Raw genomic sequence first — 15,333 nt, forward strand, 5'->3', positions numbered from 1 at the left:
TTAACCACATAAGTGGAATACATTTCTATCACTAAGGCTAGCAAGTAATTTGATTGATTACAAAGTTTCTCGAACTTGGCAAGGGGCAAAGGAATGGGAAGTTGCATAGCAACAACTTGAGTGGTATACATCTAGCCAAGAATGATATATTTCATATTAGGACGAAGCACATCAACCTTTGATATCATTTCATCAGATCTCTTTTGAAAGTTGGTAAATTATCTTTGGAGATGATACACACGATTGAGAATTCTACAGACATGCTGACAAAGATAGTGACAGTTGATAAACTAAAGCTATGTGTAGATTTAGTTGGTCTTCATGGAGGATGAGAGCAGGGGTGAGCCACACTACCAGTACTATGATTTGGGTTACAAATTAGTAAAAGGATTGGTTGCAATTAGTTCCAAGTGGGAGATTATTACGTGTGGAATATAATTGTGTTGATTAATTTGATTGTTTAGTTTCCTTGAGCCTCAAGTTTTGTTGTGCTTGGGTTCAGGTTCTTTGCACCTAAATTTTTTTTATACAACACAATGGTGCTGCGTACTTGAGCATCCCGACATTGTGTTCTTGAGTTCCCCATCACTGAGAAATAGAAAACAAAGCACCACAGTAGTCAAGATATGGTAATGCAGTGGGTCACGATAGAGATTGACACCACAGCGCTGATTGTTTGTGTGATGCAACATTGTCAAATAAAGATTGGGTGGCTAAATGCTCCAAATTGCCAACAAAGTGCTGCGAGACGGACTCAACAATTTTCTTTCTCATTTTCTAAGAGATTGGATTCCTTGGAGTTATTTTACTTGGCTTTCTCTTGTATTTTTAGTTAGGGGAAAGTGTGAGAATGGTGCATGTGAGAAGAGAAGGAAGGAGGGAGTGAGAAAGAAGAGTGATTTGTACTTATTTATCCTAATTTTTATTGTGGATTTCTTGTTGTGGTGTGGCTCTGTATTTTTTTTCTTATTTTTAGGTTTTTCGCATTAAATGTTAGTGTCCTTTACTTTTTTGTTGGTTTTTCTTTCTTGCTTGTTTTATCATTATGGTGTTTACTCCTCTCTACCCTAATAAGTGTCACTTCCTTTTATTTTTCAATCATTAGGGTAAAATAAAAGGCATATTATGATGTCTATGAATTATGTAATTCAACTTTATTTCTTTTTTAATGCCAGAGTATAATTATAAGCTTCTTGGCAAGTTGCTAATTAGGGGTTTTATAATTATTCCTTGTTAGGAGGGACCCGTAAGTGTTCTAATAGCCAGCCATATGCATAGTTTCATTTTTTAGAGTTAACATTTGGATATATCATTGAAGATAATAGAACTTGGGATGATACTTAGCCTTTAAGTGTCCTTTTAGCTCAACTCACATATATTAGGTTTAACATTCCTAAGTTTCATAGTAATGATTTTGATCCAATAGATTTTGGCATGCTCTATTGGTTTCATCTCAGCAAAATTTGACCACTAATAATGATCCATGATATACTAATAAAAAAATCTCCATTTTAGTCAAGGAATGTGTTGTGATCATATATTCAACAAAAAAATAAAGCTTAAATTTTTAATTAGGAGCAAGGATCATCAGTGTGACACCCCAAGATTTAATTTTAAAAAAATTATTAATTAACATTATCTAATAATCTACTAGTGCCTCTAATAAGTATCCATATAAAATAATAAAGACACCGAAAGTAAACTTTCATTTTCATTTATCAAAACATGTATTTCATTTCAAAAAAAAAAAAAATTCATTTACACTAGTCATGTAGACAACTTTTAAATCATACTATGTTAATACATTTTCATGATTACAAAAATAAGCAAAAAATATAAGAGAAATACTTATCACCAGAATTGGATCAGAATCACTCCACTGGGTCCTTCCCCTTCACTAAAATCATCAAAACTCACAAGATGAATATAAGCCTAGTAGATCATCAGAACCTACCAGTGTACCTATTAATGCATGAAGAGTATAATAATATCAATGTAATCATTCAAGTCATGTTAGTACAACATATTTTATCAATTCATGTAAATAGGGTGAATTATAAGCAATCATAGTTACGTAATGATTAGTAATCATTGACTCAATTCTATATTACTATCTTATAAAGGCTACAAGAAGACTAACATGTGAATCATTAAAATGATGCTCTTATACCTTAATTCTATCAGCTATTAATGTAGGATAACATTATGAATGCCATTTTCATGCTTTATAATACTTTTTTTTTATCAGTATCTATCATGATGCATGTCTTGTCATGTTATGTATGGAGCATGTACCCATTCTCATGGGTCATGTGTATCATATATTTGTATATGTATTAGTATTCTTATGGATCATGTTGATGAATCATATTATATATCATATGGCTTATGCTTGATCATGTTATTTCAAATTATCATATTATATTTCACTTACACATTTGTAATAATACAAGTCAAGACATTAGACTAATATTATGGTGTTTTCCTGTATTATGTCATGTTTTATCATATCATATTATGTATTAGTGTTTCAATATGTTAGGTGGCTATCTTGTAAGAGTTGTCACTTTTGCTTATCGACATATCTTGTCCACTTATATCTTCCTATCATATATTTAAAACTTGTATCTTTTATTTGGATTACACTATAAAAATATTATTTAAAGAAAAATCACCCTCATGTACAAGATAGTTTGCTCCAGCCAACCTAAATGAGTCTATAACCAGGCAATCTTTCTTGTAATTTTGCATACATATGTCAAATAATAATAATAATAATAATATGCATCTTGTATCATATGGGTATTCAGTGTAATTAACATGTTGAGTATACATCTTATCAGTAGTTTACTCATGTCAGTATATATGCATGCCCTACAAACTATACCTGATGCATGTTATGTCAAATACACTATTTTACTATGCATGTTATATATGTCATATCCAAACTAAATACAATAATTTCTACCTAGTTTGTACATGTTTTTATCATGATCGTTTTAGTAAAAAGGTTGAACATACAAAACTAACCATGAGGAAAGACAAAAATGGCTTCAAGGCAAACTTCTCTCTTTTCTCTCCTCTCCTCTCCCCTTTCTCTCATCTCTTCTCTCCCCTTTTATAACATCTAATTCGTTTTTGTAATTTGATGAAAATTATACACATTATTCTAAAATTTTTAAAATTGATTTAAGGTGATAGATTCATGTTAATATAAATTGTAGTGTTTTAATATAATAATGAATGAGAGAAAGATGAGAGAGGGAGAAAAGAGAATACATGTATAATCAAATTAAAATTGAGGTTAAGAGAACTACTAAGAGCAGAGGGAGTACGAAATCACTTACGTCCAAAGCTCTATTTGGGTCTATTTGAAAACGTTCTAGTTAGCCTTAAAAAATATAAAGTTTAACATAATATATTATAAGACATGCAAAAAAAAAAAATCGTAAAACAAATAATCTTTTTTAAATACTAATAAATGCTAAAAGCATATAAAATTCAAATAGTGATAAGTGACTATCATATTTTGATTCTGATTCAAGGTAAAACTATTTTTTAGGCAATCTATGCTTTATATCTAAGAAATCTCAAAAGAAATTTAGATTATGATAAGTTAACACAAACCTTATGTTCGATCTTTTTGCTTGAGGTAATAATCTAGATAAAATAAAATTCCTATAGAATTGTGAAATAACATTTAATTTTATTTTTCTTTAAATAAACTGTCAAATAAAAAAAATATAAAACTTTTGGATAGTAATAATAATTTTTTTTTAAGAATAAACAAAATTTAGATGTAAATTATTTCAAATTCTTTCAGTCTTAAGAAATTCGATCTTGCTGCAAAAATATTCAATTTCTATAACAGGTGACATGTACCTTTTAAACTCCTAAAGCCTAACTTCTTTGGAGCCCTTGACTTTGAAACCACTATGATGCAGGGTTTATAAATTCATTATGTTGAAGACACTAATTTATTGTTTATGTTTAAGCTTGGGGAAAGCTAGGATTGAGTTTATGTAGAGAAGATGAGAATTGTGTTAGAAAATAGAAGGAATAAGGGTGATAAAAATAATTAAGAACTCTCTAATGTCATAGGGAATTAACCACCAAGCTTTATCAAAGACTTGAGCTACTATTGAGTATCTTCACCAAAAAACTTGCATACACAAAATAAATTTTATTCAATAAAGTAAAATGCATAGAGCAATATCTTATTTATGGGCCTTTTCAAAGCTTAGAGAACTTGAAAAGCTTTAGAAAGTACACTTATAATTGATGACTTATCCGAATATAAAAGAAAATAAAATAAAAGAAATAAAATAAAATTTAAATCTTTAAGAAATATTAAAAATTAAATTGGCCAAAAAAGATAAGTAGAAGGATATTATAATCGAATATTTTTTTAATTTTTTTTTTTTTGCTTCCTTAATTGGTATAACCCTCCTCCTCCTCAAGTGACCTTAAATTAAGCCATTTGACTATTCTCCAATTATTTTAGTGATAATATATGTTCTTCATGGACTTGCATGGAGAGTTATATATAATGAAAGGCTCAAATCTTAATGTAGTGCCTTGGTTTGTGACATTGGCTTTGACCTTTGTCATGGTGCTACACCAAATAATAAAATTACTAATTGAGCTATGAGCCTAATTAGAAAATTTACTTGTATAAAAGAATGATGGATAATAAAACTAGCATGATTGAAAATAAGGCACCAAGCACTGTTAAACTAATATATTGGGAGAAAGACAAAGATCGAGTTGCTTATAGATCAAGAGGAAACATAGAATCCATGGGGCTTTATGGTTCTAAGTGACTACATTAAAGGATAAATTGATAACTTTTTATACAATACCCTAGGAAGTAATAGGCATTGGTGCTCTTTAATATAAAACCAATTCCTTCTATCTTTAATCATTTGGTATATAAATGTAAGATCATTATCATCTGAAGTTAACCAAGAGGCTTCAGTCCTCTAAATAAGTCAAGCTATGATGAATCTATCTAAATAATTTTAGCTTAACTCAAAAAATATACCGATAAGGTTAATATCTAAAAATAAGAAGATTACAAAAACAATATCAAACATTTATCCCATTGTGGGGTCAGTTACGTGAATCTTATTTTCCATTATGTTTAGTTGAAAATCAAATTCTCATTTAACTATAATAAACATAATAATTTTTAACATTTTCTTACCAAGTTTTGATTGATTGATAAATTCTTGATAAAATGAAAAAAATTCTTCATTGATAATTTTTTAGGGAATATAACATTTTCTAATCAAGAACATTAACTCAGTAAGAAAATTTTAGAACTTGTGTAACATCTTTATGCATTTTATAGAGGATAAAAGTAAAGTCTCTCACAACAATAATTAGATCTAACTTTGCCGTGATGGGGTTGTTTACTTGATTGTTGCACTAAGAATAAGAGAGACCAGAGCAGTGAATATCTTTTAAGCCGGTCTAATAAATGCAATCATTAAATTCCATCACTTGCTAAGAGCAAATTTTAGAATCCGGCACAGTTATAATATCCCAAAACCATCCAATGCTCGTTCAAATTAATAATAATATCCAAAGAAAACTTGCCAAAGAGACTTCCTTCCAAATGTGGAATTATAATCTTCTACAGTAATATGAAACGATGTGATAGGATTGAGAGGACATGTTCCCATTGATTATAAGAAAAGAAGAGATTCTCCTATGATCATATTTATTAGGCTTCATTTCACATGATTTTCTTTATGTTTCTTAAATCAACCTTTTAGCATAAATATCATCAAAATTTTAATTTTTATACTAAAAAATTACTTCTTTAAAAACAGTAAGAAATCACTCCAAATGAAACATCGGCTTTCTTAATTTCTTTTAAAAACTACTTTCTAGTTTAAAAATTAAAATTTTTGAATTAGAAATCTACTTTAAGAAGCAGTAAAAACGTTGTCTCAAACGAAGCTTTAATCTGCATCCTTCCACCAGAATCATTAAAAAGAATAATGAAATATCTCATTATAAGTCCAAAAAATCAAATGCATGAATCATGATTTCAAGAAGACAAACGTAATCAAAATGTTTGAATCTCAACAACCACTTGCAGTCCATCGGGCATTCGCGGAAAACCGCTAACATTCCAAGATAAAAATATTACAGGTACATAATTATGTAACATAAAAAAATTTAGAGGGGTTAGGAATGTCGCTGGGACAGCAAAATTCCTTCAATAGGGCCCCCATCAGAGATTCAATCTCTTTTCAAAGGGTGAAAGGCAGCTCGACTGAAGATATCAGGATTTTGTATACGGGTGGAGAAATTATTCTATGTGGTCACCGGACGTCATCCGGATGCTAATTAGAACATGTCACGTCATCTTTTTCTATGTACTAAATGACGTGACGCATCCTAATTCATCTCCAAACCGTCCGGTGACCACACAGAATAACAGGTGGGAGAAAAAGTATCATAGTTGGAGCTTGACATTGACATTGGAAAAGAAAAGAGGTTATATAGAAGAGGCAATAAGAGTTACTGCTATATTTTCTTGATCAGGATGAAACATAACCCAAAAAAAAAATCCATCTTTTTTACTATTACTAAAATTTTGGACAATAAACTGACCAAATGAAGTGCAAAATATATTTTTTAAGGACTGATAACACCCTGATAATGATGTATTCGTTAGTTCTGTTTAAGTAGCAATATAAAATATAGAATTACAATCATGTCCCATGTTTTAACATAAATATCTGACAAATTGGTTCAACAAATGTATTTTCTCACTTGGTAGACCACCTGAAAAGAACCATTTATAATTCATCAATACAGCTAGATCCTCTGAAAACTACTTAACTTACTCTATTATTATTCAGTGCAATGCCGCAAGAGATTACAAAAGACGGGAATCCTTGCAAATCAAATCATTTGATGCTTTTCCTCTATCTCTTATACTGAGAGAGATGGACTATCACATGCCAAACCCATTGTATTTAATCCATTGTCGACATAAACTACAGAACCAGTGATAGCTGAAGCTAACGGGGATACCAAGAAAGCCGCAACGGCACCAACTTCATCTGTACAGCAATTTTTTTCAAAAAAGTAAAATAAGCAACAATATAATAACTATTAGGAGGGAAACCACAAATTTAAGTTTTTCTCTTTGATCTTTGGATGTTTACCGGCTGACAATTCTTTCTGCAATGGCGCATTAACATATGAATACTCTATCATCTTCTCAATGAATCCAATGGCTTTCGCAGCACGGCTTCCCAGTGGCCCTGATAATTTGAGTAAAGTGGAAAAAATGAAAAATATTATATACAGAATTCCACAGAAGGTTTTTTATAGTAGAAACTTAGATATAGGCAATTTTGTGCTGAAATTTCTGTTTTGAATATGCATTTGATATTTCATAGCTGGGAGAGGAGTGATTGGCAACACATACCAGCAGAGATTGCATTGACTCTAATTTGCTTTTTCCTTCCTGCTTCAAAAGCTAGTACCTTCATCAAGAAGCTATCAGCTTAGTACTATGAATGAACCGGCATAATGAATATTGCAAAACAAAGAAAGAATGGATCGTGAACTATATGGATTGCTTACTCTCGTATCACTCTCAAGTGCTGCTTTTGCAGAACTCATACCTCCACCATATCTGCAAGTGCAAACATAAAAGCTTACCACTGTTATTACATTGCATTAACTACTTCTTTATGTTATGGGAAAAGTCAAAATGAATAGTGGATATTACCCTGGAATGATTCTCTCAGAAGCAACGTAAGTGATTGAGATTGTCGCACCCCCTGCAGCAAACAAGTTATTTGGCTCTATAGCATTTGCAGTAATTCTCAAAACTTAAGAGTCAAAAAAGAAAACCCTGAAAGAAACTTCAAAGAATTTACCACTAGAGTACCTGGATTTATTATGGGAAGGAAATGCTGAAGTAAAGATATAAAGGAGTAGCTGGATGCAGATAAAGCTGCAAGGTACCCCTTTCTGGAGGTCTCCAATAGAGGCTTTGTCACCTGAAAAAATAAGGTGCTGTTGTACAATTGAAAGTTGAAGGGAGAGAAACTATGAAATATAGAGTAGAAAGCAACATACCTCCGGCCCATTAGCAAGGGAATGCACAAGAATGTCTATACTTCCAAAATCATTCTTTATGGATTCAGCTACTTCCTAATTCAAAAGGAAAAATGCAATGAAAATTGACATAAAACTAAGCAAGCTGTAATTTCTCAATAATGCAGAGATTGAAAATTATCAACTTAAGAGGTCAGAACAGTAATCACACATATCTCATGCAAAATTATAAAGTAATTTATGCACTGATGTGAAGAACGTCACAAGGTTTCGGTGCTGACCGTCACAGTCCAATTTGAAGAACCTGAATAACGCTTGTTCGATTTAATCTATATACAAAACAGCTCATTAGTCAATCAATATTGATCTACCAAGAAAAGAGGACAAAAATGTAATAACAAAAGCAATATGTGTATATTACATAATCAGGAACATCCTCAAGACTATCAAACACAGCATCGAGGGGATAAACCTTAGCAATCTCCAAAAGCGAGCCATTTGGAAGCCTGCAACATAGCATTAAGTATTATACAACACAAAGTAGGCGTCATCTTGCTGAGAGACCCTACATCCTTGTAAAGGAGGATAAAAAGATAATGGCTTTTCTGCTATCAAAAATACCGTCTGGAATCATCAAACTTTCCACGTCTTAAGCTAGTTTCAAATATGTTTAATGCCTACACAGGATAAGCCTTTCATGAGATATAGCTGAAAAGACATGTATCTACAACATCAAAGATGGCGATGAAGTGAAGAAAACATACAGGCACCCATGTTCCAATAAGAATCTCTGCGCCTGCTGCAGCAAGAGCCTTGGCAATAGCCCATCCATATCCATTGTCATCAGCTACTCCCGCAATAAATGCCCTTTTACCTAATGAACAAGATAATGCAGAAGATAAAAATGTCCATACTGCAAAGATTTAGCTGTGTTCATAGAATGATAAAATAATGCAACAAGAATTAAGAACAAACTAATTTAAAAGTCAAATGTTTCATATCACAAGACCTGAAATCTGAAAGATTTATTTTAGAAAAGAATATAATTTTTTATGAGGAAATGCCTACCAAAAGAAATTCGAGTGCATGAAATAATAATAAAGAAATCAAGTACCACAAATATGCATTAAGATTTATGTAGTTTTAATACAACAAGAAGTTTACATTCACAAGAGAGGAGAGAATCTAATTCACAGTAAATAATTCACTACAAGGAAATCACACAAGTGTAGAAATAAAATAAGGCATAAGAAAATACTTTTCACCAAATTAAAAAACAACCAATTTAACCACAAAAAGAGAAGCCCCAAATCTCTGAAGTCAAACACCCGACAAAATCACACAAGGGAGATTCTCCACAGGTTCATTAAAAAAATACCTTAATGCATTTTTATAGAACTATTGCAATATCTCTCACATCACTGTACATTTTTTTAATAAAAATGGTTGAAAATCTTTATGATGATTATAGTAAAAAATATTCTATCAAGAAATGATTTGTCAATAGTTTATTTACTTTTTTTAACTAATCAGTTTATTTTCTCATCTTATTTATAAAATTAAGAACATGCCAATCATGATGGCCTGGAGAGGTTTGTATTTTAATTTCTAGCTACAAGTTAGTGTTACTAGAAATTGTTGATACTATTTAAGTATTTATTTTACTGTGAAAATCCCTCTTTTGTTCGTTTTTGTGCAGGAAATTCCAGGAAAATGTCTTAAATTTTAGAAAAAGACAACAGCGATGCGGCACCACATCATCAAGCATAACAGCGCTCTCAACATCGGAGAAGAATGCTACGACACTCCAACCTCTAGAATTTGGCAATTAATTCAGCACCGCAACGCCACATCATCAAGCATCACAGCACCGAAGAAGAACGTCGTGGCGTCCTGACCTCTGGAATTTTGCAAACTAATTTAGTGCCTCAGCATCGCCCCATGGAACACCGCAACACTATTTAGGCGCTGGTAGCGCCAAGGAGAGATCAAAGACGTAGCGTTGGTCAGCGCTACAACACCAACCAAATCACCCTAACACCGCGGCGCAACTGTTGAGATGATTATTACCTAGTAAAACGACATGTCGATTCATACCCGGTGCCGCAACGGAGAAATCCAATGGCACCGCAGTGCTAGTTTACTTCAGCAAAGCCACAGCGCAACACTTTGCAGCACTACGATGCTAGTGTTAGTTATCGTGTTAAATATAAATAGTTTTTTGGTCAAATTCTTTAGCGCTAGCTATTTTTTTATTGTGCAAAACAATGTGAGAGTCAGTGGAGAGTGTAAGAGTGGGAGTGCTTAAGGGAAAACCATTTGGAGAGAAAAAAGTATTTGTAATCAATTGTAAAGATGCTTTTGGGTGACATCTTACAAACTCATCTTTTATATTTTGTTTTTATTGTTTAATGGAAACTATTTATTTTATTTTTCTATCAATGGCTGGCTAATTTACTTGTTCTGAACTTGTGATATGTGAGAAAGCATGATTTACTTTAAGTAAACTCTAGTGCTTGCAAAGTTCAATATTGTTTTCAATTCTCTTTATCTTAATTTAGTTATTGCATCGACCATGCTCTAACTTAAAACCTACTGTGAATTATTGTCTTGACGAAGGAATAGATGAACAAATGGGAGAATTGACACGAAACACTACCATGTATAGATATATGATGGCTAGGGTTTTGATTTCAAATGTGATATAATAATTGTAGTAAAGTGAAAACATTACTTGAAACTCTTACAAGCTCAGACAGAGATCTAAGAGTGTTATTGCTCTGATTCACAGCACATATTAGGGGAGTTAAACTTAAGCAGAATTGCATTTCCTCACCATCATAGATTCATAACACTTTCATTTGTTGAACCATAGTTTAAAATTGCGCAATAAGAGGCGCGCCTCTGTGCAATTCGGACCAAAATAGCCTCATTGTCTAAGCAATTTTGGTGTTTGATGAGGCTTACGCCTCAAGGAGATTGAGGTGCGCCTCAATGACGCTATTGCGCAATTTTGGCTGAGGCGTGCGCCTCATGATAGGGTTCCACTCAGTTATAATAAAAAACCTCTTATCTTTTTCCTTCTACCGGTCCAACCCGAACCGAACAAAGCACTCCCGCAGACGACAGCTCTCCTGCACGATCCCGAGCAGTACCGAGAAGGTAGAGAAAGTTTTAAAACAACTCTTACAATAAAAATTTGTTCCGGAGGAGCTGCCCCTGAAAACGCCCGTCAGAGGGCAACGCCCCTTGGACCCCCGACATAGTCGCAACATAGTATTTTTTCATTTCAATTTTTATTTTGATATTATAAGATACAATGCTACAAATAATGTTGCTTTCAATTTTTTTTGTCATTTCAAATATTACCCTTTGACTACTTTCTTAATTTTTATGTATGATTTATATATTATAATGTCGTATCCGCACCGTATCCGTATCATGTATTTTTAAGAATTGACGTGTCACGTATCCATATCGTGTCGTATCCGTGTCGTCGTATCCATATCGGTGAAACATTGTGGGACATGATTGGATTTGATATGTTCTTTCTTATTTGTACTTTGGGAGTTTATAGACTTATATTTGTGGTTTTTTACTTTGAATTATGCTATGAGATGCATATATTGCATCTATTTTATTGTTTTCCACTAATTTCACTTCTCATTTAGATATTTTTATTGTATGATAGACTCTTACTGTTATTTACCTGCTAGAATACTTTAATTCTCATTTACACAATTCTTCGTCTGTGAGGCTTACGTCTCACACCGACTCGAGGCTTACGCCTCGCCTCACAGGCGAAAAATGCCTCGAGGCTTATTTACGCAATTTTAAACCTTGTATTGAACTTTTCACTTCAGCACCTATAGTAGGAACTTTAGAATTTTTTTTTTTTCATTCGGATTGGTAGGATAAATCTTTTCATTCATATAAACAATACTAGGATAATAGTCCTCGTGAGATCGACATTAACTCACTTTTTTATTACTTGTATGGCACGTGCACTTGTGTACAAATCAATTTAGCTATATTCAAAACTAGCATATTTTTCTTATAAGCTAATTGATTGCTATCAGTTAGTTCTTATAGTTTAGCATGACTTCAGTTTTGATGGTACTTGGGTTAATTTCCTCAAGTGGCATATTCTCATATGTGAATGTAGTTGGTGTGGTAATTTTCAAGATGTTGTGCATGGGAAAGTGAATATTAGCCTGATTTGGATTCAGGCTTTGGGGTTGTGATTATTGGTTTTTTCTCTTGGCTTATTAGTCTAACAGTGGATGTTTGAATGGTTGACATTTCTTGCAGATGAAGTTGTGGGTTGTTATTCCTACAGGTTGTTGGTTAGCAATTTTTGTATGATTAATTGTATGTGTCATGGTTTTGAAAATGGCACCGAACAGGCTGGTTCGATCAGTTCAACCATGAATCGGTCATATATGGCCGGTCCAACCCTCCTTAAAAATAGGCCCAGTATCAAATCGGTGTGAACCGATTTGAACAATCGGTTCAACCAGCCAACCGTTGAACAAGTCCCGATTTATAAGAACTGGCCAGTTCAATTGATCTCTAATTTAAATATAACAAATTTAAATTTAATAATAAGTCTAAAATTTTATAATAATTATTTACAATTTAATCACCAACACAACATGCCCACATGGTCCCATCATTCCATGTGAGCTCTAAACCCATGACAACAAAAAAATCTATATAAACAAAACAAAACAAAACTCGTAAGTGATGTGGGACTAAATAACTTAGTTAAAACTTGAAATTTCTAATTTAAAACATATACTTTATATATTTTTAAATAATTTTTAATTATTTTTTAAATAATTTTTAATTATTTTTTAAATAATTTTTAATTATTTTTTAAATAATGAAGGTTCAACTCCCATTTCAACCCCCGGTCGAACCATTGAACCTCTCATTTTTTCAATTCGATGTCCAGTCTAACTTTCACAACCTTGATATGCGTGTGATTTCCACATCTATGGTTTGGTTTGTTTTGTATGCATCTTCAATTAGAGTAGGATAAAAGTTTAGAGTTGACAGTATTTTATTTGATTTGATTAGAACTATAATTGAGAGGAATTTGGATCTGAATCAAATATGAAATTTATTCTTATCTTTTTGGCATTAATAAAAATTTAAATAGAGTTAATATTATGCCATTCATATCAACTAGCTTAACAATGAGTCTATAAATGGTTGTTATAACATAATTTATAACTTTTAGCATTGAATAAATTCATTCTTGTTAGTGCAAGTTCGATATATGATTCCTTTAAGCATGGTAAAGGTTCTTTTGCCTAATTCTGATGAAATCATCACCTTAATCATCTACATATGATATTTACTGATTTAGAGAAAGCATATGATAATGTTCCGAGAGAAGTGTTCTAACGAGTTCTAGAAAAGAAAGGAATTAATAATGCTTATATATATATATATATATATATATATCTAAGCTATTATTTATGTTCAAAAACAAGGTGGTTTGACCATTTTTGTTTTCTATTTCAGTTGGATTCCATCAAAGATCAACATTAAGGCTATCTTTTTTCTAGTTAAAACCCACCAACAGGCCTACGCGTTAATTAAGGCAATATCTTTTTGCTTTAATCATGGATATTCTTACTAAACATTTATAAGAGGATGTACCCTAGTGTATGCTTTTAGTTGATGATATTCTTCTTTTTGATAAGACAAAAGGGAGTTGCAGGAAACTTGAATTATAGATGTCAACCTTAGAATTTAAGGGTTTTTGTTTGAGTAGATCTAAACCGAATTTATGGATTGTAATTTTAATAGTATTAGAACTAATGAGAAGATCGTGACTTTGGGTGAACAAGTCATTAAAACGAGTACATGTTCTAGATATTCGGGGATATTGTTCAAAGTGATGGTGAAATAGATGGATATATTATTAGAAGAATTCAAGTTGGATGGTTGAAGTGAAGTAATGCATCGAGCCTATTGTGTGATAGAAAAGTATTCCTCACACTTCAAGGGAAAATTCTATAAGAATGTGATGAGACCTGCAATGCCTTATTGCACAAAATGTTAGCCGTTAAAAGAGAAGCATAAGATTAAGTTAAGTTTGCAAATATGAGGATACTCAAGTGGATAAGTAGCTTTACTCGTAGAGATAAAATGTGAAACGAGTATATACATGAAAAGGTTGGAGTAGCTCCAATGGCATATAAGAATATAAAGAGTCGCATTAGATAGTTTGGTCATATAAAACATCGGTATTCCGATGAACTGAAAAAAGAGTATTAGAAATGACTTTTTTCTAATAGATTTGAATGAGAACTTGACTCTTAATATAACACAATGGAGAAGAAGGATTCATGTAGTCAATCCCATGTAGTGGGATTAATCTTAACATTGTTGTTATTAATATTTTTGCTCCATATTTTATTTCATTTATATAATTTGATATTGACTTATTTAGTGCTCTTAATTTTAATCAAAATTTGATATGTCAAAATCTAATTTGAGAAAATCAAATTCACATTGCTCATTGATTTTATGTCCAACTAATTTCTCACTAAATTTTGATCATTTTCTTATTATTTGGATTTCAATTAAAGTGCTGATTATTTGTAGTTAAGGAAAGTAAGTTGTTTCATTGATTAGTGGCTTGTGATATGTAAATCCTCAATTTTCTTTTTATCAAGCCATACTATGCATCAGATTAGTTGTATTAGGAAACCCTAACCTTTAATTATCCTGCAACTAATTTGTGAAAACAAACTATTTTTGCTCATTTAGTGTTGCTAATTCATAACTAAATATGCCATATCATTTTACTCATTTCACTATCATTTGGATTTTAATTATAGTGTTTCTTGTTTATATTTAAAGAAAATAGTTTGTTTAATTAATTGATGACTTGTAATATGTGAATTGTCAAATTTTTTTGTATGATGTCATGCTACTCATCATATTAATTGCAATGGAAAACACTTTTCCTGAGTCATACAACATCAAATTATTATCAACAGCTCGTATTGCGTCATAATGTCATTTAGAAGCAGAGATAATTATCAAGTTAACTACATCGATAGTGAAAGAGATGGAATTTTAAAAACTTAGAAATCAATTGGCTGAACCATGGAACAAATAAAATCAACTAATATGATGGCGTTAGCATGGTTAAAGCACAAAATGATACACTAGAAATTAATCAAATTCATATACATTAACATGTAAGGAGATTCTAATCAT

The 15,333-nt window shown here is 31.8% G+C and overlaps 1 protein-coding gene across 2 annotated transcripts in view; it reads right to left on the reverse strand.

Moving 5' to 3' along the window:
* Window positions 1–6,623: 6,623 nt before the first annotated feature.
* LOC110111160 (enoyl-[acyl-carrier-protein] reductase [NADH] 1, chloroplastic) overlaps window positions 6,624–15,333 on the reverse strand; it is a 35,527-nt gene continuing 26,817 nt past the window's right edge. Inside the window, exons 3-14 of one of the 2 annotated variants that reach the window (XM_020842913.2) lie at window positions 8,856–8,965; window positions 8,713–8,768; window positions 8,513–8,597; window positions 8,373–8,420; window positions 8,113–8,187; window positions 7,922–8,033; window positions 7,760–7,811; window positions 7,612–7,663; window positions 7,454–7,511; window positions 7,188–7,286; window positions 6,919–7,082; window positions 6,624–6,801 (exon numbers count right to left, since the gene is read on the reverse strand). In XM_020842913.2, the coding sequence (XP_020698572.1) occupies window positions 6,952–7,082; window positions 7,188–7,286; window positions 7,454–7,511; window positions 7,612–7,663; window positions 7,760–7,811; window positions 7,922–8,033; window positions 8,113–8,187; window positions 8,373–8,420; window positions 8,513–8,597; window positions 8,713–8,768; window positions 8,856–8,965 (878 nt within the window). In that variant the 3' untranslated portion in view covers window positions 6,624–6,801; window positions 6,919–6,951. Of the gene's footprint in view, window positions 7,083–7,187; window positions 7,287–7,453; window positions 7,512–7,611; window positions 7,664–7,759; window positions 7,812–7,921; window positions 8,034–8,112; window positions 8,188–8,372; window positions 8,421–8,512; window positions 8,598–8,712; window positions 8,769–8,855; window positions 8,966–15,333 lie in introns of both variants that reach the window. The other variant, XM_020842912.2, reaches the window with a different exon arrangement.

This window comes from Dendrobium catenatum, unplaced genomic scaffold (assembly GCF_001605985.2).
Source record: "Dendrobium catenatum unplaced genomic scaffold, ASM160598v2 fragScaff_scaffold_621, whole genome shotgun sequence".
NCBI classification, from domain to species: Eukaryota; Viridiplantae; Streptophyta; class Magnoliopsida; order Asparagales; family Orchidaceae; genus Dendrobium; species Dendrobium catenatum.